This window comes from Galeopterus variegatus, unplaced genomic scaffold (assembly GCF_000696425.1).
Source record: "Galeopterus variegatus unplaced genomic scaffold, G_variegatus-3.0.2 Scaffold153, whole genome shotgun sequence".
Taxonomy (NCBI): Eukaryota; Metazoa; Chordata; class Mammalia; order Dermoptera; family Cynocephalidae; genus Galeopterus; species Galeopterus variegatus.
The window spans coordinates 680,125-704,181 of record NW_007726264.1 but is presented as its reverse complement, the minus strand read 5'-3'; the positions used below and the strand labels follow the sequence as shown (position 1 = coordinate 704,181).

At 36.9% G+C, this 24,057-nt stretch overlaps 1 protein-coding gene across 2 annotated transcripts in view; it reads right to left on the bottom strand.

Annotated features, from left to right (window-relative positions):
- The window catches only part of RELN (reelin), a 472,813-nt gene that overhangs the window by 18,791 nt on the left and 429,965 nt on the right, over positions 1–24,057 (bottom strand). For both annotated transcript variants that reach the window (XM_008592225.1, XM_008592230.1), the window contains exons 47-58: positions 23,055–23,195; positions 21,688–21,865; positions 19,772–19,965; positions 16,213–16,469; positions 12,238–12,392; positions 10,804–11,018; positions 8,431–8,608; positions 6,053–6,228; positions 5,806–5,912; positions 4,415–4,657; positions 3,683–3,858; positions 773–846 (exon numbers count right to left, since the gene is read on the bottom strand). In XM_008592225.1, coding sequence (XP_008590447.1) covers positions 773–846; positions 3,683–3,858; positions 4,415–4,657; positions 5,806–5,912; positions 6,053–6,228; positions 8,431–8,608; positions 10,804–11,018; positions 12,238–12,392; positions 16,213–16,469; positions 19,772–19,965; positions 21,688–21,865; positions 23,055–23,195 — 2,094 coding nt within the window. The remainder of the gene's footprint in view (positions 1–772; positions 847–3,682; positions 3,859–4,414; positions 4,658–5,805; positions 5,913–6,052; positions 6,229–8,430; positions 8,609–10,803; positions 11,019–12,237; positions 12,393–16,212; positions 16,470–19,771; positions 19,966–21,687; positions 21,866–23,054; positions 23,196–24,057) is intronic.

Genomic DNA, 24,057 nt, shown 5'->3' with positions numbered 1-24,057 from the left:
ACTGAGGGTTGCGATCCGTTGCCGGACACGGAAAAAAAGACAAAAAAAAAAAAAAAAAGATTTTTTTGTGTGAATTTTCTATTTTCAATACATATTTATAATTACAGATAATAAAAGTAAAAATTGAAGATAATTTCTCATAAGAATAATATTCTGACTCTTTAAAAGCATGCTGATATATTCATAGATAACAGAATAACATAATAGCATGTATGGTGGTAAAATCTAGTTGCTTTCTCCCACTGATATTGTTACTAGAAATATAACTGCATTTGATTGACGAAATTGTCTGTCCAACCTTAACTCATTATAATGATTTTTTAAAAGTGGTGGTGAGAGACAGGACTATCAGCACCCTAATAAGGTAATTGTACTACATCAAACTTTTATTCAATACTGCTAAGAGATGTGACTCTTGCTGAAACATGTTCAGATCATTCACTGATTGAAATTTTCATTAGAGTTGGTTGAAAATAAACAACCTGAATAAAAGAGAGTACTAATTTGAGGACAAATGTAGTGTGTTACTTATTTTAAAATATAAAGTTTCTTGGCTATAGCCTAATATGAAAATGGATTTTTCTTGGTTTGAAGGAAAAATGTGAAAACAAGATGTATAAATTTTACACAAATAAAGTCGTATAATATTACACATGAACTGACACTTTTAATACACAAAGTTGTTCCTCTGTAAGCAGTTGCCTTAAAAATAAACAACCATTTGAATTGTGTATTCAAGTTTAGAGAAAATATAAAAAATTATTTCACTAACCTTGCATCTTTAGTGTATTCCAACATTACAGAATGAAGGTCACCACAAGAAGTGGCTTCACAACCCACCACAATCTAAAACAAACATAAACAACCAATACACAGGCAAGATTAAATATCTAATATCATTAATTAGAAATACCCCCTCTCTCCATTACGACTCTTGCAGGCAATCAAGAAATACCCAGAGAAGCTTTTAACAAAGATGCCTGCCAGGACACCAAGAATGTATTCTTTTGAGTTCTGTTAAAGACATGCAATTTTGCATTGAGATGAGAATTAAAGATTTAAAAGTTACTATTCTATTTAATTAGTATGACATAATTGTATTAATCACAAATTTAGGTAAGATAATAATGCATAATATAATAATGCATACAAGCTATAAAAACCTGGTGATTCAAATTTAAGTCCTAATCATCTATCTAATTAACAAGTCCTATTTTAGTGCTGATACTAGAGAAGGTTAATGCTGAAAATTTTCAGCCATATACCCATGAATAAAACAACTCTAAATTTAGAGAGAGAATAAGAAGCATATTCTAATAATGGTTATGGGTATCATAAAAGATACAAATAAAATGCTGTGATGCTTCATATGAAGAAGAGATTGTATTTGACTAAATGGATTAGAAAATAATTCATCAAATAGTGTGCATGTGAGACACCCCTGAATAATGGGAAGAGTTTGAGGAGTAGAAATAGGAGAAATATATTTAGGTGGAAGCAAGAGTGTGAGGTGGAAAAGCATGTGACATGTCTAGAGCAAAGGGAGGGGTATGTTTCAGTCCAAGTGCAGAGTGTGTAGAATATTGGGAGATAAGGTAGAAAGACTGGTTGAGTTTGGCAGACCACAAGTGGTAGTCTATGGTGTTTGACCTTAATTTGGTAAGCAATGGAGAGCCATTAAAGGTTTAGGAGCAGTGGAACGATGTGCTCAGAGCTGTGCTTTGTAAAGACCAATCTGACTGTGATGTCAAAGACAGGTAGGAGTGGAGAGAGATTGGGGATAAAAAGAATACTTAGTGGACTAGTGATTTAATTAGAGCCAGAATGGGGGTGGTAATAGTGCAAACAGAGAATATTAGGATGCCAGGAACACCGGAAATTAGAATTAAAAGGATGCAGTAACTGATTAGACGTGAAAAGTGAAAAGAGAAAAATCCAAGAGTACTGTAACATTTCAAGCTAGTTACTAGGTGAAAGGTGGAGCCATCAACAGAAATAGGAAAATTGGAAAGAGGAGCTGGTATGGGGAGGGAAGGTATTAAGTTCACTGTTAGACATGTTGAGTTGAGGGGTCAGTGAGCAAAGCTGTAGACATGTGTATGGGCTATCAAAAATACTGAACTAATTGTTAGTGAGCCAGTCAAGGCTGGATATGCAGCTTTGCTCTTGAAGATGTGATACTTGAAGTCACAGGATTGGATAAAATTCCCAAAGGCGAGAATGTCTGTGGAGAGAGAGGAAAGCGTACTGAGAAATGCTGACATTTAGAGAGTTGAGGGAAGAAGAGGAGCCAAAAAGGAGATAGAAGCAGTTTTCAAAGAGGTAAGAGGAGAACCAGCAGAGAACCCAGAAGCCAAGAGGAAAGAGAACTCCACAAGGTGGAGGGGCAAAAACAACAGCGTCAATCGAACAGTACAGAGAGGAAAGGAAAGGTGAGGAATGGGCCAGAGCTGTTGGATGTGGTGTGCAGAGTCTATGGTGACTCCCAAGAATGCGGTTTTAGTGATAGTTTACTAAATTTCTGGGTACAAACTTTTTTTCTTTCTTTCTTTTTTTTTTTAAACAAATTGATTTGGTTAGAGGAAAAAATTGCCATCTCTTCTGTTCTGGGTTGACAGAAGCAGCAAAAGAGGATGCCCCGATCTACTCAATCGAATCTGATGCCCTAATGTGGCCACAGTGTGGGCCTGGTGGAGGGAAAACTTCACTCTTCAGGGACATGGCTTGGGAGTATGGGTGGCATAACACTGGACGTGACCGTTCACGTCACTTTATTAAGAACAGTCCCAAGGCAGTGGTAGCATTTGGGGAGACGCTTCATCCTCTGGTCCCTGAAGGAAAGTTTAACATAGAGCCCAGGCAAAAAGCAAATACATTTTTTGTTTCTGCTAATAATAATTCTTACTATTAACCATCATTGTAGTACAATTTTTTAAATAAGGGCATTAGAATAACTGATGTCTTTATATGATCTAGTAATAAACCGCATTTCTATAATGCCTTTTAAAAAGTGTGGTTTGCAATACAGAGCCATCAGTTGATACTGCTTATTTTTATCTCTGAATGTCTGAGTATTCATTACCTGGCACGCCTTCCCTTCTGTCCTTCAATATGAATAAAATGTGCAGTTTAAAAGATTTTAGAATCTCCTCTAATTCTTTGGGGGTTTGGGAAGTTCTAACCGGGCGAATGTACAGGTTTGTGAAGTCAGGGACAAGGGAAAATGAAAAGATATACTGAAAAAAAGATAGATGAAGGAGCAAATGGCTTGATGCTTGTGATAGGTGTAAAGTAAGAGAAAGAGGCAGAAAAACAGTGGGGGTGGGGGATGGAGAGAGAATTATGCAACGTAAGAAAGAGTTACAGAGAGCTCAAAGTAGACAGCGGCACCTGTGTGAGCTTTTTATTTACAAGGTTTGGGAGACTGAAATCAATGTTACACGTATGAGATATAACATAGTTATATTTCCTGCTATGTCCCAACATATTTAGAAATGTTATCTGTGCTCAAATAATCATACCTGAATAAAGGCCTTTACAAAAGATGACCTCTTTTTACTCATAAGATGAGGTCTCTTTTAATGAATAAAATCAATCATTTCCTTATAGTTGTCAAAAAACATTCTGTCCCACTCCCCAAATATAACTCTACATCCTGACATGAAAAGCCACTTCCCCTTACTTTAAACTGCATCATGTATCCTGGCTGTATAATGAGTTCTCGGGAGGAGAGAGCGTTGTGAGTCTTGTCCTTCTTTTTATTTGGCCAGTAGAGGTGGAAAGATGGATTGCCACAGAACCCTGCTGTCCTGACTGCATTAGGGTAAAAACTCCAGTTTTCTTCATGCGACGTGCCTTCTGTTAAGATAAATCGGAAGCAATATGGCATGTTATTCTCTTGAACTGATTGGTTTATTGTTGAATCACTTAAACGTTTATGCTCTAGCTTTTTGCTTACTCTTTAGGATTTTTATCTCATTTAATTGGTATAATATATAAATCTAAGGTGAGAAATAACATTTTGAGAGGATTATTAAATGCTAGTATAATTATTACCCCATTTAAAAAATGTAATTGCCAGTCAGCACCATTACAAAGTTCTTGGTATACTTTTTAAGCCAGTGCAATATGTATCTCTGTGATTTGGAGATTACTAAAGAAACTAAAATTATTTGGGGGCATTGAAATTCCACATTACATTTAAAACTAGTCACTTTGTCTCCAACAGGATTTATTAAATTCTCAGAGGACATTTCAGCAAGCAGCCAACTTTGAAGATTTATAAACCACTGGGCAAAATAATAGCGAACATGTGTTGAGCAGGAGTATGTGTTAGTCACTCTTCTAAATGCTTCTCTTGTGTAACTCATCTGAGGACAGAAGTAAACAAAAGGCTCAATGTCTTGTCTCTTACCATCATCAAAAGTGTCCACCAATTGGCTGGGATTGATTTCTGCTCCGCCAATCAAAATGTTGTCTAGTGCCCACTGGGCACGCTCCACCCCAGAGACCACAATTCCATTGCTGATCACAAAGGGCTGCCACCAGCGAAGCCGAGTCGTGTTGGTGAGGGCATCCTCGGGAAGGAGTATGTAGTCATGTCTAACAGAAATGTATTTCTGGTAATCCATCTCATGGAGCAAAGTCCAAGTAATTCCTATAATAACAAACATACCAACATAATAACATATCTGGGGGAAAAAGCCCATAAACCACTAGTGTACTGCAGGTACTGGAAGCGGCCCAAAGAAATCTTCAACTAGGAAAGGAGAATTGATTTTGCCGTCTTTAATGTAGGTATTCACCACTTATGAACATTGTTTCAATATGAGGCCAGTAATATGAGGGGAAGGATATTTAGAAATACTCGGCCAAAGTAAAAATAATGTATTTTCTGCTTTTAAAATCTAGATTCTTATATAGTTTATTTCTCATATATAATACTTCTTATATACTTTATTTCTCATATATACCCAGGTTTTGCATATTTCTAGTATTTAAAAAATATAGCTATTATAATTCTATGCAATTTGTAATTAGTTGGACTGGTATGTTATCTCTTATTGCTTGATAAGACTGTAGGCAGATGTTTAAATTAAGAAAATACCTTTCAAATATCCTAAAATACTTTAGGGTCATCTATCTATCAGCTAGTTATTAAGAATGATATCTATCTGCTGAAGCAGGTTTTCTAAAGACATCATGGTGTTACTGGTTTTAGCTAACCAAAATAATAAAAAAGAATTTTATTAAAATATTCTATGATACTCATGAATTCAGACTATTTTCTTTCACAATTAATGAAGTTTTGTTGTAGATTCTCTATAGTATTTTAACATGCTTGTTCACACAAAAGCTTTTAAAATGCTTTAAAATGTTTTAAAAATGATCTTTTACTTGGAAAATAATACAAAATTTATTTCTTAATTGTATCATTTATAATCAAGCTTCAGTTAAGCATAGAGGGTATTTTCTTTATTCATAAAATTTGGAGTTTATTTTTTAATGTGATTTCCCTCTTGGCCCCTTTTGGTGGTTGATTTTCCATAACATAGAAGTCACATGAATAATTTTTTTTTTTTCTTGGTAGCCGGCTGGTATGAAGATCCAAACCCTTGACTTTGGTGTTATCAACAGAAGTCACGTATATAAAACATGTAATGTAAACAAGATCTTTAGCTTTTTCTTTGTGACTTTCACGATTCGCATTGCGAAGTCAGCAAAGCTTGGCAGAGACTTTTCTGAGGGATGCTGGATGAAATTTGGGAATCTGCTCCAAGGCATAGTTTTCACCCTGAAACGTGCCTCCATTTGTAGAGTAGTCCAACAGCACGCCTTCCTTCCGGCAGATGGGCCGATGGCAAGAGGTCATGTTGTTTTCACTACCGATGCGTCCCCAGTACTGCAGGAATCTGAATGCAAGCACATATTGTCCATCAGAAAAATTAATTAGAACATACTCAAGTCCTGGATAACAACTTTTTCCATATGTGTTCCTTGCTTTGGGACCAATTTGCTATGTTGTAATAAAAATAACAAAAACTTGACTTACTTTGCACCTCTGAGATCCAAATCTTGAGTAATTGCTTGTCTCACAGTGGATCCCCCAAAATAGAGTGCAGTGTCCTCGGCAAGAATTCCACACTCAGTACAAGTACTTCCTCCTTCTAAGGACATCCATAAGTCAGGTTTGATTTCTTCACTGTCGAAGCGTTCCTTCAGGAAAGTCTGGAAAAAAATAAGTGAGATGTGATTAAAAATAACAATTTCAGATGATAACTATGGAATACTTAAAACATACAGAGTTACATCTTGGACTTAAAAAAAATAGAGCTGACTTCAAATGCTTTCCCCAAGATATTAAAAAAAAAATAAACAGGATATCTCCACAATGTTCTTTTCCATCAGACGGTGAAGATTATTTAGACTGCTTAAATAATGTTTACTAATTGGAATTCAAAGTCTAGAGAACATCTTAAAACAACTGTAATGTTGACTACAGTAATGCTCCTATTTGTAAAAAAGTTACTTAAGCATATAATCCAAAATATGTATATTTATTTATACATTATACAAAAGTATTATTGTAATTTATTATAGAACATGCAGAAAAAATGGAAATTTAAAGGAATAAGATAAAATATAAACAGACGTGCTAGCACTTTCCCCCCAGCATTCCCCAGTGGGTTGGGGGGAGTGTATTCCTCCAGGGAGTGTATGCCCTCCACTTGGGGTCTGCTTTGGGCAGTCAGAACCCTTCAGCTTCTAGCACAGAATGAACCTAGAATGTTTGTATGGTTGGGCAGGGGTATTCGAAACGAAAACTTTCTGTATAAAGTCATAAGAAAATAAAACTTAGAAGGCAGTTTGAAAGACTTTTTGTGTGTTTATCAGGGCCAAGTTGCAGGGTAATGGGGAGAAGTACTCAAAATCAAGAACGAAATATCTTCTCTGGGTCTCCAGTTTATCTTTTTAACTAAGAATGATCAACGACCAGGAATAGTCTATTTTCCAAGAGAGTAGATAAAGTATTAAAAGTTCATGACTACATATTATGTAAAATTAGCTTATCCCTCATTATCATAGTCAAGATCTTGATTTTTCTATTCATTCTACACATAGTACATTCATTTTGTCCATAATACAGTTTTGCATTAGGTTAAAATACATTTTTTTAAAAATGATGAAAATATATCATGAAAAACTTTGTTATAGTTGCAATTGCAGTAACTGTGTGTAGCAAAACTATATTTTTCAGTTCTTTAGGAGAGTTGTCTAGTTGCCACCTTATTGAATAATTTAAATGATTTAAGTAGGCCCTCTGTTCCTTAAGTTTAAAACATAATCACCTTTATAGTTAAAGACGTGCAGTCACAGGTCAGTCTTACTTTCCCTCAATAATGATTAGCAAATGAATACAATTTTATGAATGAAGATTTATGTGTAAGAATACAAGTCAGAAGAAATGCATGGTTAACCATGTAAACGCTCATTGGAAAGATTTGAATTCATATCATAGATTTGTACAACTTTTCACCCAACTGAGGAATACTAGTGAAATTTGAATGTTTATGAAAGAACCTAGTATTTTTTTTTTTAGTTTATTCATCACCCGTGGCATATAAAAAGCTATATTTCTCATGTGATAACCTCATTTGTTAACAAAGGACTAACATCTTCAGACATAAGTAAGCATTGTTCCAATTTCATTTTTAAAACTTTTCAATTGCAAAGTTGTTGAAATATTGGAGAAAATAACCATGACAGAACAGGATTTGTTTACACTGCCTCTCATATGTTGGATTTCAGTCACGCGTGCTTTTTTAGCTTAGTCATTTTTCTGTTACAATAATGATGAATGTGCTGTATTTATTCAAAGAAATAGAATAAGTATATGGCAACCGTGTTGGGCAACTGTATTTGCTCTGCATATTAAATAATAATGTAACAGCTAAGGCTTCCAAAAATGACCTAAATCAGACAAATTTCTGAACAAAATTCACGTGCAGAATTTTTTGAAAATTTCATCTTTTCTAATAATGTATGTATATTATTTGCTTTATTTCATAACAACAACAACAACAGTGTCCTCCTTCAAATAGTGTATTGATCGAAAAAGTGAAGTAAACAAGGCTTAATATTGACTTTAAATTAAGAGTCTGCTTAAGAAAAAAGAAACCCAGAGTGTTTATATTCTTTAATCCACACAGTCTGGCTTATTTTCTGAATTGGGTAAGTAATACTAGCACTTGATCCTAACATTTTTGTATCTAAGAAACCTAAGCATATTTCTTTAGTTTCTCTCCAAAGGATTTATTTCCTGAGGAACCCAAAGGACCTTGTTACAGACTGCCAGTCTCACATGTAAGTTGGTTTTTAGGCATGGCCTGTAATAAGAGTAAATGCTTCTGTCAGGGGCTTTAATGTTACCTTCAGAGTGTGAGTCAAGTAGCAGTTTGGCCCAGAGTACCCCGGATCACAGATGCACTGTTCCTTCAAGCAATCTCCATGGCCCCTGCAGTTATCCAAGCACCCAGGGCCCAGGTAGAAATTATCGATGGCCCACTGCATATCCGAGTACTTCTGATAGAACCTAAACCTTACTGGACTATTGACAATGCAAAAGAAAAGGAGTAAAAAAACATAAGTTAACTTTATTCAGGTTCATTTTCCTGCATGCGTATTTAAAACTCAAAAGAAAAAACATATGAGACACTCTCACCTGACAAAATGGGTTAATAAAAAATGTTTTCTGACTATCATTGTCTTTGTATTTCTAGTAATAGAACTTTAAAGCTGGTTTCATTTAAATTTTATAATATCTAAGCAAACTTGCAAAACACAATGAAAGTCAGTGGAATCTCTATTTTAAGCAACAGGAACATTTAAAAATATAAATCTGTAACTTTTATAAATCAAGTTTCTTATGAACTGGCGTTCAGTGGTTATGATGCAATGTAGATTCACTAATTGCATTTCTGAAATTGTTCAGCAGGTGAGTGAAGCCTTTGACAGACCCTGGTCGGCATACACACAGCCTTCAGGTGACTGGGAAATAGCAACTTCTGAATTCCCTGAAGACAATCAGTATTCTCAGAGTAAATGTACTAATTTGAAAACAATTTTGAAAGGGTTATATTAAATGACACTTTCCCTGAGATTTTAATTTCATCATTGTTCTTTTCTGTCTTCTAGTGAAAAAACAAGTCTCATAATTAACCTTATATTAAGATACACCACACTATTTTGGTTTAAGGAGTCCAAAGTGCATGAAGGAACTTTCTGCGGCAATATAAATGTTCTGTATCTCGTTTTATGTGGTAGTTACATGGGTTATACAGTAGTAAAAACTTACTGATCTGAACAGTTGAGATGTATGCATTTTACTAAATGTAAATTATACCTCATTATTGAAAAAAAGAGAAAGGAAGGGGGAGATGAGTCTATGATGGACATTGTAGTGGTTCCCTGGCATCCATTTCACTCCAGATGATTCATATGAGATAATCGTTGTAATGTAATAACCCCTGGCTATTAAGTGGCTCAGGAATGGGCTAACTTGTACCAACGGGATGTAAGAAGGTGCTTATTCTGGCTCACTTGAAAAGAAAGCACTCTCTTTTTCTCCCATTGGACATAGGTAAGGAAGCATTCTGCTCCAGCATTCTGCTGTCTTATGTTCCATAGTGGAACTAGCCTGAGAGCTGAGCATGACACTAATGCTGTGGACAGCAGAGAAAGGAATAAAAGAGTTAGAAAGAACCATGTTCTTGAAGACTTTGTTGAACTTACGAATCAACCAATCCTAAAGTCCATTTATTTTTGGATTCTTTCATTATAAATATAATAAATTTCAGTTTTAACTGTACCAGTTTGAATTGGGTTTCTGTTACCTGCAGCTGAAAGCATCCTGATTTAGTTTCCTACCTAGCATGTTAATTAAATAAGCCCTTTAGATTTATTCCAGAAAACTGTGCAGGGTCATATAGCAAATGATATCTATGGGACACTGGAAAAGCCATGTGTGAGCACCTTATTCAAAAGCTCTGTATGTTTGATCGTATATTATAATTGGTTTCACAAGAAGGTTCTTCATTTGACCAGAATATATGATTAATACAGTAGAGGTGCACCTGTCATTTTCTTTAATGGATCTGTTTTCCTAATATTACAGTAGAATGGAAATCTTTTCAAATTGCCTTAAATTAACACATTCACATACTTTCCAGATCACAGACTTTAATCGCCTCAGCTCACCAGTGCTGCAGGCTAATTACTCTTCCTGCAGGTGCAGAACATAATGCTTTGATAAAAGAAAAATGAAATCTATGAGCCATACTTGTACAAATAGCAAGAATAGTTAGGACTTGTACAAACAGCATGAAGAGTTAGGAGTCCTATGAATAGCATGAAGAGTTAGGATCTGCCCATGGCTTGGACTATCATGGATTGAAAGGCGGTAATGTGGGAAGCATGTGGTGCATGGTGGGCCAGTCTACAGGTCGATAAGGTAGCCCACACCTTTTCATCTGGCTCCAAGACCATCACTATTGCTCTGTCCCCACTTGAGGACACTGAGGTGTGGAAAATGGAAGGGCTTCCAAGGCCATTTTGTCAAGTCTGAGGATTACAATTCGAAATCTCCTGAAGTTGGCTTGTCATAGAAACACCAATTAGAGAACCTTTAGAGTTAGGGAGGAAGAGAGCACTTTACCCACAATTACACATAATTTCCAGCTTGATAACAGTCCCTTACCAACTTCTGGGTGCCTGGAACCAGGCTTAATTTAGTTTTCTACTTACTTTCCCACTAAGCTTTCAGGAAGTGGGTAGGTGATCCTTTTCCACCCCTTAGTTGGAAAGAATACAGATGGCTGAGAAACACTTCCAGAGCATTTTGGGTCAGCAGGTAAGCACTGAGGGACCAGATAATTCCAGCTCACACCGAAGTCAGTAGAATACTGCACATGAATTTGATTCTGGGCAATTTTTTCAGACACTTTACACCCAACAGAGATCTAATAAATGGAAAAACAAGATCATCAAGGTATTAAAACCATATTACCATGTTTCTGCTCTAGAGACTTGGCAGCAAGAAAGCTGCTAATCACTTGATATACACTGTGCCACATCCATCCAGTATTTTCAGGTTCATTTTGTTCTGCTGATGGACAGGGGAAGTCAACGTGGTTGCCCAAGGTGACGACTTATAGAAAGTGACAAATATATTGTGTAGGGGGCTTGGAGAGAAGCTGAAACCTGCGCTTCTGCCACGCTGGCTGATTGCAGGGAGGCCTGGGCCTACTCTTACAAATCGTTTGTTGTGTTAATGGTCTGGCAGTTCTATTTGGCAGAATACTTGACCAAGAAGAATTGCGAACAGCTTTACCAATTTAACTATTTTGTTGTACAATTTATGACTCAATAAATCACTTTCAACTCCAAGTAAGATGCAGTGCAGTGATAACAGAGGTACTTTTTTTTTTTTTTTGTCCTTTTTGAGACTGGCCGCACCGCGCTCAGCCAGTGAGCCCTGTGAGCACACCGGTCATCCCTATATAGGATCCGAACCCGTGGCGGGAGCGCTGCTGTGCTCCCAGCGCCGCACTCTCACGAGTGCGCCACGGGCTCGGCCCATCAGAGGTACTTTTAACAAGGCACAGCACCCTTCGTTGATGGAGATAGTCATAACGTGACATTCATTGCTAATACAGTGGGGTTTAGGTGGACGGAATAAATTGGTTGACATAAAATCTTGGCTAAAATATTGGCAAAAGTTGATGTTGGCACAAATACTAATCATCCCTTTGTTTTCTATAATTTCCTTTCTCCAGGAACATCCAAATGGTCTTGTAAAAGAAAAATTATAAATAACCATTATAGCTTTAATCTTTTCTAAAAGATATAATTTGCCTAAGTCATATAATGACTTAACTCAGGGATTTGGAATTAGTATTCTACATTTTTATTATCAGTATTTTGCTCTATCAGTATTTAGTCATGAGTAAAAACATATTTACTCTTATAAAAGTTTCATCTTGAAATAATTCAGAAATAAAATACTTTTAAGCATTAAGTAATATATAGGTCAATTGTATATTTCCTTACTATCAAATTTTATTTTTCAAAGTATATGTTAAATACATGAAATATTAGATGATCTTTGTCTCTACAATGTTTTTGATTTGTTTTGTTGCTAACTTTTTTTTAATGTAATTGAGACCATATTGTTTTCACCTTGAATTGCATAATCCAGCCTTCTGTGGGAGTCAGGTCATGAGTCACTGCATACACCTCTCGTCCGTCATGACTGCCACAGATCATGACACCATCAGGGGAGTCACAGAATCTTTCTACTGTACAATCATCATGGAATAGCCAATGCTCATTCACTTAAAAAAAAAGACAAAAGTCTTATAGCAAATCAAGACAAAAATATTTGAAGCAAGCTTTCACTTTAGGAAAGGTCTAGAATTACCTTAGTAGAAATCTTTCTTATAATATATTACATATAATCTATAGGCAAAACATTAATATAAACACACTGTTTTAGGAACACAGATACTGGGAGGATTGAGATGTACCTAAAAAGTGTAGATTTTAGTATACAGTTGAAATAAAAGCATTTGTATCTTATGTGGTATAAGTGAAAATCAAAGGGAAATATCCATTTTTTTGACAGATATTTAGCTTTTTAGGGAGCATCTAAAGGAGCAGAAAGAATTTTTAGTAACATAGAGTGGAAAAGAGTTAGCTACTTCTACTCAAATTCTGGTAGTTTTATCTGGGTAAATAAAAGTTTATATAATCTATATAACTGACATATAAAAACAGCACACATTTAATATATACATCATGGTGAGTTTGGACATACATATATACCCCGTCACACAATCACCACAACCAAGATATCCATCATCTCAAAAATTTGCTTGTGTTCTTTTGTGTGGGTTGTTTTTTTCTTTTTGGTAAGAACACCTAACATGAGACCTATCCTCAACATATTTTAAAGTGCAAGATACTGTATTGTTAACTGTAGGTACTATGTTGTACAGCAGATGTCTAGAACTTATTCATCTTGCATAACAGAAACTTTGTACCAATGGAAAAATGATTCCCCATTTCTTCCTCCCCCAAGTCCTGACAATCACCCTATTAAATTATAAACAAATGATTTTTTGGGTCCAGAAACGATTTGAGAAAAATTAAAACTTTGCATTGTGCAATTTGTTATAAATGCTACTTTTAAGTCCTGAAATATGAAGCTGTACTTAATTGGTAAAAATCAAAATAAAGTATTATAAAGAGGTTATTTAAGAAACTAGGGTTATCTCTAAAATAATACTGTCATAGTTTACCTCGGTAATATTATGATTTGATTAATTAGGCATGAATATTTAAGTATTCTATATAGATATTTCTTTCAATAAATCTGAATCCTCTTCTAAACCAGATCAACAGTTAAACTTTGAGAAAACGTACTCAGCAATAAACTACTGAAGGAATGGATTTGGAAGGGTCTAAAGAAAATTTAAGCAGCAAGACTACGAATTGAATTGATTAGCGCAGAGTACATCCTATGTGTTGAGCCTCTCTCTCTCTCTCACACACACACACACACACACACAGACACACACACACACACCCTCAAAATTCTCTGTCTCTTCTGGAAGAGGTATTTTTACATCATAATTTTATCCCAGAAAGGTTATAAATTAAACAGATCCATAAACTACATCTAATTCATAATATACTTTGATTTTATTGATCCAACTTTTCCCTGAAGATTCCCTGGTTAGCCCCAGTATTTACTGTGGAGATAAACAGGTGTAGCTGGAAGCCTGGGGATACCGTTCAAGCAGCAGAGTTGGATGGCCTCAGAAGATCCAGAGAAGAGGTCAACAATTTAATTGTAATTCAGCCTTTATTCGTACTGTGTCCTTTTGATTCCATCTAAGCATAGTAAGTGCCTGTAGAACAAGCAGCTTATCTTTGCGACTCAAATGGCTACCACAATACCATTATCTGTGTTTTCACTCAGAGGGATTTGGAGCCATGTTTAATCCTACATCACAGATAGGACTCAAGGGTCAAAGTGCACAGGGATTTGAATCCCAATAAGAATACTTTGAGAAAGGTTTTTCTGGGGTACATATTTTACTTTGTTAGAACTCTGCAGTCCTGATGAAAGAGGAGTAATCAACTAACTTATCAATCTATTCTGCAATATCAGAAACTACTTCTGTAAGATGTTACAGTTTCTAGGAACACCATTTTTGCAAGACAGACAGGAGCCAGAAAATTCTTTAATTGTATATCACCAATTAAGCCTAAAGTAAAAATCAGTATTTTAGGAACTTGAAAAACTAGTCTGTATTTGCTTTTATTCATACAGAAGCAGTGTTTAAATTGTATCTGATCATAAACTCACTTATGTAAATCATTACACAGAGAAAAATAAATGAGTAATTTAGCAAAGTTCCGAACCAGTCTATGTAACCATATCTCAATAACCTTCTTAAGAGAATAAGATTACTTGGTGGTGGTGAGGGACATTTTAAGTTTTTTATTTACAAGGGTGTTATTTAGTAAATATTTGCAGTTACACCACTGTGCCATATGATGTACTAATGAGTGAATTAATGAAATTAATTAACCTAAATATTCAGTAATATCAAAATGATAAAATAAGTTATGATGCAATATTATACAGCTATTAAAATTTTATTTTCAAATATACTTAAGGACATGGGGAAATGATCAGGATTTAATTCTAAATGAAAAAAGCAGGCTGCAAAATATATATAATTTAAGATTATAATTTTGTTAAATATAAATGCATAGAAAGAAATATTCTAAAAAATATGCCAGAACATTGACAACGGTTATCTCCTGTGTGCTTTTTATTTTCAACTTCATGATTTTCTGTATTTTTTTCAATTTTACTATTTGAACATGTATTATTTTGACAATAAAAATAAATAATTAAGTATTTTATTTATTTATCGTGACTGGTAAGGGGACCGCAACCCTTGGCTTGGTGTCGCCCAGCGCTCAGCCAGTGAGTGCACCAGCCATCCCTATATAGGATCCGAACCCGCGGTGGGAGCGCTGCTGCGCTCCCAGTGCCGCACTCTCCCGAGTGGAGCCATGGGGTTGGCCCAATAATTAAGTATTTTATTTATTTAGCGTGACTGGTAAGGGGACCGCAACCCTTGGCTTGGTGTCGCCGAGCGCTCAGCCAGTGAGTGCACCAGCCATCCCTATATAGGATCCGAACCCGCGGTGGGAGCGCTGCTGCGCTCCCAGTGCCGCACTCTCCCGAGTGGAGCCATGGGGTTGGCCCAATAATTAAGTATTTTAAATTATGAAAATTCCTCAAATTTTAATTGTTTCCCAGCACATGCGATTCCCCTGGAAGGTTCTTATCAGTGTTCTTACTGTAACATTATCTAGATTGTCTTTGTTGTGCAAGATGGTAGGACTGAGTTGGGTATGACATGCAGTACCACTGTCTGAACTTGTAGAGATATAATATTATATCTATTTTCACTGTTTGGACACATTTGCAATGTTGGAGTGAGACACATAATTAAACATCACTACTTTATCTGAAGATACTATGTTTTATGTCATATAACCAAGAATGCGGCATGGTAAAGACACATACTTAATATAACACACCACTTTAAAAAAAAGGTGACCTGAATAGTGTCATGAAATGAAAGAGAACAAGACATTAAACATAAGAATAGCAAAAAGAGGTCCTTCCTAGTTCACCAGCATTACTGAACGACCCCTGTGGAGAATGAAGAGCAAGGCCTGGGACGTGATCTGAAACTTGAGATGCCATCACCAATGTGTCTGACATGCAGCAAAACAAAACAGTCCTCTTTGGATATTAAAACAAATGATCAGGGAATGTTGGCTTTCTACCCAAAGTAGAAAACAGGAAACATAGAAATGAAAGTTTCCTAAGAAAAGAAAATTATTCTGTTAATAAGAATATAGAATGCTATTTATTAAAACACACTAGTTGGCTTGAATGAAAGAAGAGATTTAGTTACAATGTCCACCAGGGAGGTGGAGAGGAACGAAAGGACCACACCCTTTTCGCTGCTTCTACACCATCTGAGCATCTGAAAAGTTTCCACATTTCACTCTTTCAAAAAGACCTAAATCCAAACTCCTGCGTTTCCACTGAATTTTTACCTGCAGTTTTGTCCTCCATAAACATGTCAAAGGCAATTCTCCCGACAGGCCCGGCGTCTGCAGGGGAGCGCTCGTGCTGGGGCACTGGGGCGCTGCTGAAGGTGTCTAGCATGACGGTCCTCTGACTGGCCGAGCCCGAGATGAGGACGTTGTCGATGGCCCAGTCGTTCTGATCCAGGCCATCGTGTCTTGGCTGCCACCAGCGGAAGCGAGTAGCGATCTCTTTAGCATCAGGAGGGAGAAGGATATTCACAAATCTATAAGAAAATGATGGGGGAGGGAGGTGTGGAAAAACCTTGTCAAATATCTCATGTGAGCAAAAGATTTACAACCAGTGATAAGACTGTGTGTATCATGTGGCAGGTGAGGAGAGGACATTAGGTAAGATAATTATTATGAGACTGACGCGCTACCTACTGCGCTAATGAGGCACCTAGGTAAGATAATTTTTAAAAACCATGATTTGGCTTGATTTTACAAAGTCTCGGTAGTCACTAAATTGGGGAAATAGAATGTGAACAAATTCAAGCATCCCAGAACTATCCACTTACTCCATCTGTCCACGGGCAGACCCTGGAGGGACGTCACAATTTTCTGCATACCTGGGGGTATTTGTAGGCCCAGAGCACATGCGCTTTGGTAGATATAAGCCAATATTGACTTTTTTTCTGTCACCTAGGGGTTGGTTTCATCTGTTTCCTTCCTCTGGCACTGTGTTGTCACTCTACTCTCATGAGTGCCAGCATTTGACTTGGACTGGATTGTGGCAGGATATTTGGGCTCTCAGCCTGAGGGTACCTGGTATGTTACTGGTTGTCTGTAGTATAGACATTGGCTTTGTTTATATTTTTTTTTTATTAAAAACATTTATACTAAGAAATGCTGAGTGAGAACCATGGGCTAACAAGCCCAGCATGCTATGCCTGACTCAGTCACAAAGGACGGACATGGAAAAACATGGCTCTATGCTCCAACGTGACCCTTAATGAGCTAGAAATAAGGTCTAAAATACTTGTTAACTGCAGTTACACACTGAAACCCAGGATTGTATCAAACCCTTTTGAATTTATATGCACAGCTCATAAGGTCTGTTGAGGAAAATAATTTCCTTGGGTTTACTACCGTCTATGTAAAGTACCATCTTTTTATCTGTGCTAATCTACCTTCCTTTAATTTCAAGGGCTTCTCTTAGTGTTAGTTCTCTAGGACAGGGCCAAGCAGCCCAAGTTCATCCCGTGAAGAACCCTTAACCTGATGGGTTCAGTGACAGTCGCTTTCGTCTTTGCCTTTCACATTAAGAGGTTTAATTATTTTAATTTTGTTTACACAATATCTCCTTGAGGTTTTATTTTTCCTTCCTCTTTTCTCTGTTATGTCTTCCTTGAGGTACCGTGGCCAGAACAGTAGGCAGTATCCCAGATGGGGGATCATCCAAGATTCATTCAAAGCTAGGATGCTTTCAGTTGGATTTCCAATATTTGAATTTTAGATACCTTTTTTTTTTATTATTCCCATCATTTTGTGCACCTTTTGGGCTATGATAGCTTAATGGATTTTGGTTTTAGGGAAGGAAAGTATAGACTGTGAACCCCAGGCCTTCCCCTATCTAGTTACTGGCAGCTTAGAGATGATCACCCTGAAAGGAAGAGTCTTTACCAAAGTTCCTTCTTCACTAATCTTGGTTTGGAAGCTCATCTGCCTCCTTCTCCCTTTTCTGTATGCTCACCCTGTAAGATCTTCCTATAACTTACCTCCATTGATTTGGCATGTTTAATTAACATTTTAAAACCTATTAGATATCAGAAATCTATCAGCCTCTGGAGGGACACTCCATCACATTTCTCCATTCAGAGCAATGACTTTTTTTCTTTGCTATTTCTAAATGAGTTTTCTTTCTCTGATAAAGAAATCCTCAGCCACATTTAAAAAATCTTTGCAGTGGAAATTTATCTAAGGCTGCTTGAAAGTCTGAATAAATTATGATCACGATTCCTGCCTTAGTCAATTTGTTTCTCCTTCAGAGAAGTGAAGTCAATGAGACAGTTATGCTTTTACTCTGCAGAACATAACTTCTTCCTTTGCCCTGTAAGTTATGCTGTTTGAGTGTTCAGGAAATCATACCTGAGAGTCCTTACAATTTCCTTCATAAAGACCAAGGAAACAGTTTACTTGGCTTGTCTGTTATCTTTTACTAATAGATGAGTGCATTCTTTTTTTACACTATTACACTGTGTACCACTTAGCTTCTAATTGGATTCCTTTATTGGTATCCAGCTTTAACACAAGTGCAGGATTTAAAATCTGTGCTTGTGGCAGAGATTGCTGGTATTTCCTCTACTGCCACTCTCCCTTTCTTCCTTCATAAGAGGAGCCAATTTATTTATCCAGGTAACTAGTCACCCAGAATAAGGACATATCCAGCCTTCCTCGCATCTGGGTGTTGCTATGTGATCAAATTCTAGCTAATGAAATGTGAAGGGAAGTATAAGCAATACTTAGGAAGTGTCCTTAAAGAGAGAGAGCATGCCCTTCTGGCCCCATTCTCCTTCCTACTGGCTGGAATGTGGAGGAGCTAGCTGCCTTTTTGGTCCATGAGATGGAAGCCACATGTTGAGTGTGGCAGAGCCACAAGATGGAAGGGACCTGGGTCTCCAATACTTGTGGAATTATCGTAGCAGCCCTGGGCTACTCTCTTGGGGATCTAATTCACATAACAGGGAGAAAACAACTTTTGATCAAGTTATTTTGGGTTTTCTGTTATTTATAGCTGAACTAATCTTAACTGATATATTGAATTTAAATGGTCATTTATAAGATTCTTTTTATTTTACCCAGTTTTTAGCTTGCACCTGGCTTGTCATGCAGTAAAGGATTATCTGTGTTTCCTGATTAGGCTGTATTTCTCTTCTCTTCTCTCCAGCCTTCCCCTTCTCTCTCTCTCTGCTTCTCTCTCTTATCTTTTGCCCTCCTCCTACTTTAATGAATGTGCCCTTTTCCTTTTTAACATCCTCTTTGAATTTTCTAAGTGGTCGCATTGATTGCTTTTGGCCCCTCAAAAATATATTTTTTAAAGTGACCCATACATTGTGTTTATTCAAGGTGTTTTAAAACAAGGTTTTAAAATAGACTGTAGGTTTTTTAAGGATACTTATATCTTATTGTTTCTTTGGAGTTTTTTTGCCCCAAATTCTCTAAAACTGAGTGAACACTATATAAATAAATATTTGTTTTTCTGTTTCCATTTTTCCCAAAATGTGTTGAAATTAGTTATCATATACTTATTAATGTATGGGTTTCTGCACTGGGTTTATTCACTGCGGGCATTGTGATAGCATATTTCATCTTATTCTGGGATATGAAAACTAGTTGCTCTTAAATTAAAAATCCAAACTAGCTGTTTATCCAGCTCAATGGGCTTTCTCATGTCAGTCCCAGAGGCACCCTCTAGGGATGAGTGAGTTAGAGGTCCCCTTTAGTTCTCTGTGACTGATTGCTGGTAAGCCTTACCAAGCATCTTTGTTCAACATACTAGTTATTAGAGATAAAATAGAATACAAACCCAGGTTTACTGTACTGGTCATAGAAAATTTCCATTAGCAGGTTCCAGGTAATGCCTCCATTGACAGAATATTCCAAGAGAACACCTTGGTTACGGTTGTTTGGTGTAATCAGGCATCCATACATGAAGTAAAATTGGATAAACTCAGCATTGGTGAGGTTTAGATCTACAGTGACTAACAATCGACTACAACCCTAAGGAAAAGAAGCAAAAAACAAACAAAAACATTGATAAAGAATCTTGATTGCTTATAATAGATTTTTTCTTGCTTCCTTCCTTTTAATATTTCGTTTGTAATACAAATCACCTGGTATTGTAGCACTGATTTTATCATCTCTCTTACTTTGCTAACTCCTAACATGGTGCCCAGTACCCAGCAGGTACCCAGCAATGTTTGCTGAACTTTCAAATTTCAGTGTTCAAGACTTACTTATAGTGGGCAGTGTGTTCCAGAAAGATTTTCTATGTAGTTTTATAAGCAAGATGAGAGCTAGAATTAAAATAACTGTCTTATGTTTTTATTAAACTATTTCCAGTTATTCATGGCATTTATTAGATTTTGAAGAAGGCGTCAGGTACTAATGAAATAGAATGTTGAGACAACTATTTTAATATGAAATTTTAAAATGACCACATCTAAATAGTCATACAATTTAATTATAATTAGAGACAAAGTTATAATGTTTTTATTTAAATTTTTATAGCAGATTTTAATGTCATCTATATTATTTCATTCATTAGTGTTGATAGGTAGATATTTCTTAGTTGCACATACGTGGAAAAGGAGGCCACTCAGAGTTCTGTCTATGCTAGAAAGAGTATCCTGAACACTGCATTCTTAGTCAGGGCTGATGATTATAAAAATCCTATATGCTGTATGTCTTCTTATTACTCTTGAGCTAAAATACTGAACATAAATAATACACTTCATCGGTACAAATGTAAACTCTAAGATAGGGCATGACAGGGAAATAAATTGCTGACAGTGAATTTGATCTTCTTAAAAGTTAGGGCTGGCCAGTTAGCTCAGTTGGTTAGAGCATGGTGTCATAATACCAAGGTCAGGGGTTCAGGTCCCCATACTGGCCAGCCACCAAAAGAAAAAAAATATTAATTTGTCTATCTAAGTATGGTATTGGAGAAATTGTATTTTTATTTATTTATTTATTTATTTATTTTTTTAAAAAGATGATCGGTAAGGGGATCTTAACCCTTGACTTGGTGTTGTCAGCACAACGCTCAGCCAGTGAGCGAACCGGCCATCCCTATATGGGATCCGAACCCGGGGCCTTGGTGTTATCAGCACCACACTCTCCCGAGTGAGCCACGGGCCGGCCCGAGAAATTGTATTTTTAAACAAAGTCATCTTTGGCAGCAATAAAATTTCCCCCCGAAAGTTTCCACCATCATTGCTGTCATTCACAAAATAATATGCTGTAAACACAAATGTCTAGGAATTTCTGACAATTATTCTTTCTTGAATAATTTATAAAAGGATTGACGGTTGTTAATAAATTCAAGAAACTTTGAAGCTCATTTTCCATTTTTGGCTCCTTCAATCCCAAATCTGTTGCAAGCTCAAGAGTTTTCAATTAGAGCTTCACCCAGATGGAAGACCCCACATTGTGCACGTTTTCTCTTCGCAAGTGGAAATTCAATTAAGTCCTTTTTCGATGTGTACTTAAATATGTCCTGTGCTGGCATGATCCTGAATAATTAAATGATCTCAACTGATCTGTGGTAGGAAAATACTGGAAGTAATTAGTACTTTCTGATTTGTACACAGTTGCAAGTTCAGATCAGGGGTGTGCATTTAGGGTAACAAACTCTGCGTCTTGATTTGCCCATTAAATTCAAAAGAAGCTCAACTAGTTTGGGGGGAAAGTAACATGAATAACCAGCAGTCAAACCCTCACCCCGCTGAAATGGAGAGCCATTCCCGAAGCCACAGCCCCACACACGGTACTCAGTTTCCCTCCATTCACAGTCAGCCAGTTCTGGTTTGATGGAGCACGATTGAAGTTGTCTTTGAGCTGGGTTGGGAGAGAGGTCTCGGGCTCATCGCAGTATAGGCCACCCCACTGCTCATCACAGCTGGGTATGGAAAAAGTGAAGGGAAAAGTCAACATAAACAAAGCCCCTGAAAGTGTGTTCTCAAATTAGAGAAGCCAACTCTTTTCCTAGTTCAGGATGATGAAAGGTTACTGATTTTCACAGAGCTTGCCAGAATTCACCTTCTATCCTTAGCAGTGCTTTAGGTTAGACATAAGCTGTGAATTAACTACCTCCAGGATTTTCTAAAGTACTGACTTGGGTTTACAGGTGGAGAGAAAGAAGCAACTTCAAAGAATTTAGTAAAGCCCTGTCTCTACATGACGCAGCTCTGGATGGCTGATAAACAATTGCAGCTGCCAAAGTAAACTAGTAGGTCCTAATAATTCATGATTTTTTTTTAAAACAGAGGTTTTGGGCCAATTAGGAATCTAAGAGGCCATGTTCCAAACAGCAGAAGATACTTTGGATAGTAAGTGTCATCTTCCACTTTCCTGTTCAGGGTGGAAGAGATATGAATATAGGACCAGGAGGCTCAGGGTCGCAAGGGTCATTCTGGATCTGAGCTAGAATCACTAATCAAAGGAAAGACTTCCCAGGTGTGGAGATTCGTGGAGAAGGGACTATGAATTCTCTACCCCATCAAACAGCATAATCTTTGAAAATAAAGCACAGAGGCCTATAATGAATGCTTGTGTGCACATGCACACTTTATTTAGTTTTCTCCAGCGAAGCCGAGGCTCTCTAAAAGTAATATACTAGTCCTCTTCATCAAATATGCCTGGTAAATTGACTAGACATTTATATACTTTCTTATGCAAACAACACAGGAATACTAATTAAACCACGACAAACACATCTCATTACATATGTTCAGAAATAAGTTAGAAAAATACTTATGATGTATTATTTCTGGTCAGAACATACTGAACTCCTGAACCTCATTTTTAATGTCTTTTTCAAGCTCTAGTGTATCACAGAAACACAGACGGAAATAAAACATAGTCAATTATAATTCAGCCTTCACCTGACAAGATATCTATTGTTCAGTTCCTAATCTCTAAGCAAGAACGAAGATACAATATCTGTCAACTCCACTCAATATCATATTTCAGGAAAAATGTATAACCTAAGATAGCTTGGGAGTGATTCAAAAACGAGTTGCAGAAAAATCTCCTAGATGGAATGTGAATCAGGAGCTTTTGACAAAAGGAAGAAAAAATCTACTTACACACAGTTTCCTTGGATGCACCTCCCATGGCCACCGCACATATCTATGCAGCCGTCCCCGATGTAGACATTATCTATCGCCCACGTCTGCTGCTTGTCAAAAGGAGCTGGTTGATGCCAGCGGAAACGAGTGGCTTGGGACCTTTGAAGAAGAGAATTATAATGAAGGATGTAGTGGAAAAGAGAATGTGTATGTTTGAACAAGCGTGTGGAGGAGCATAAAACAAAAGCATGTGCATTTCCACTCCTGTCCTGAAAAGAACGTTCATTATTGCAGTAGTCTATGCAAAACTTTGGTTAACAAAACCAAAACAACCAAACTGCAATAGCTTGATCATATATTTCAGCCCAGTGAAAACCGACTAAATCAGAAACTAAAACTAATCCTAACATCTCAGGGGAGCAGTGAGCAGTGAATTTTGTGTGGGAACTTTCACAAAGTGAAACCAGAGCTGCCGCTAACTTGTATGTACAAATTCGGAGGAGATGCCTGTCCTTGAGCAGCCACTACCCCTGTGCCTTTGACTTGGGAACAGAATATGGGCTGGATTTCAGCTTTCCACTTGTTCCCTAAAACCAGACACTTTTGTGCAGTGGGCACACCGGTCCACCTCACACAGCATTCCTGAGGAATTCTCCCAGTGAAAGTCTTAGACACAGTATGAGTGTAAAGCAGACGGATCACTGAAACCCTAGGTAACGGACAGAATAAAGGAGGAAGGATAATAAGTAACACCAGACTTATTTTATTGATTTAAAAGTATATAAATACTTATATATGTTGATTTAAAAGTATACAAATGAAACAAAGAGAGGTTCTCCCATTCGAAACAGAAATGTATTTGCTCATTCAAACAGTTTTGGTGAGTGTCTTGTTCAGAAACACAAACATGTTTTCAGAGGCACTAGATGGCAGTAAAATCCAAACAATGCCCGAAGCTCAAGTGAGTTGAACATTAAAAGACTCTTAAAGGAAATCATTTGTGTTTATTGATCCATATACA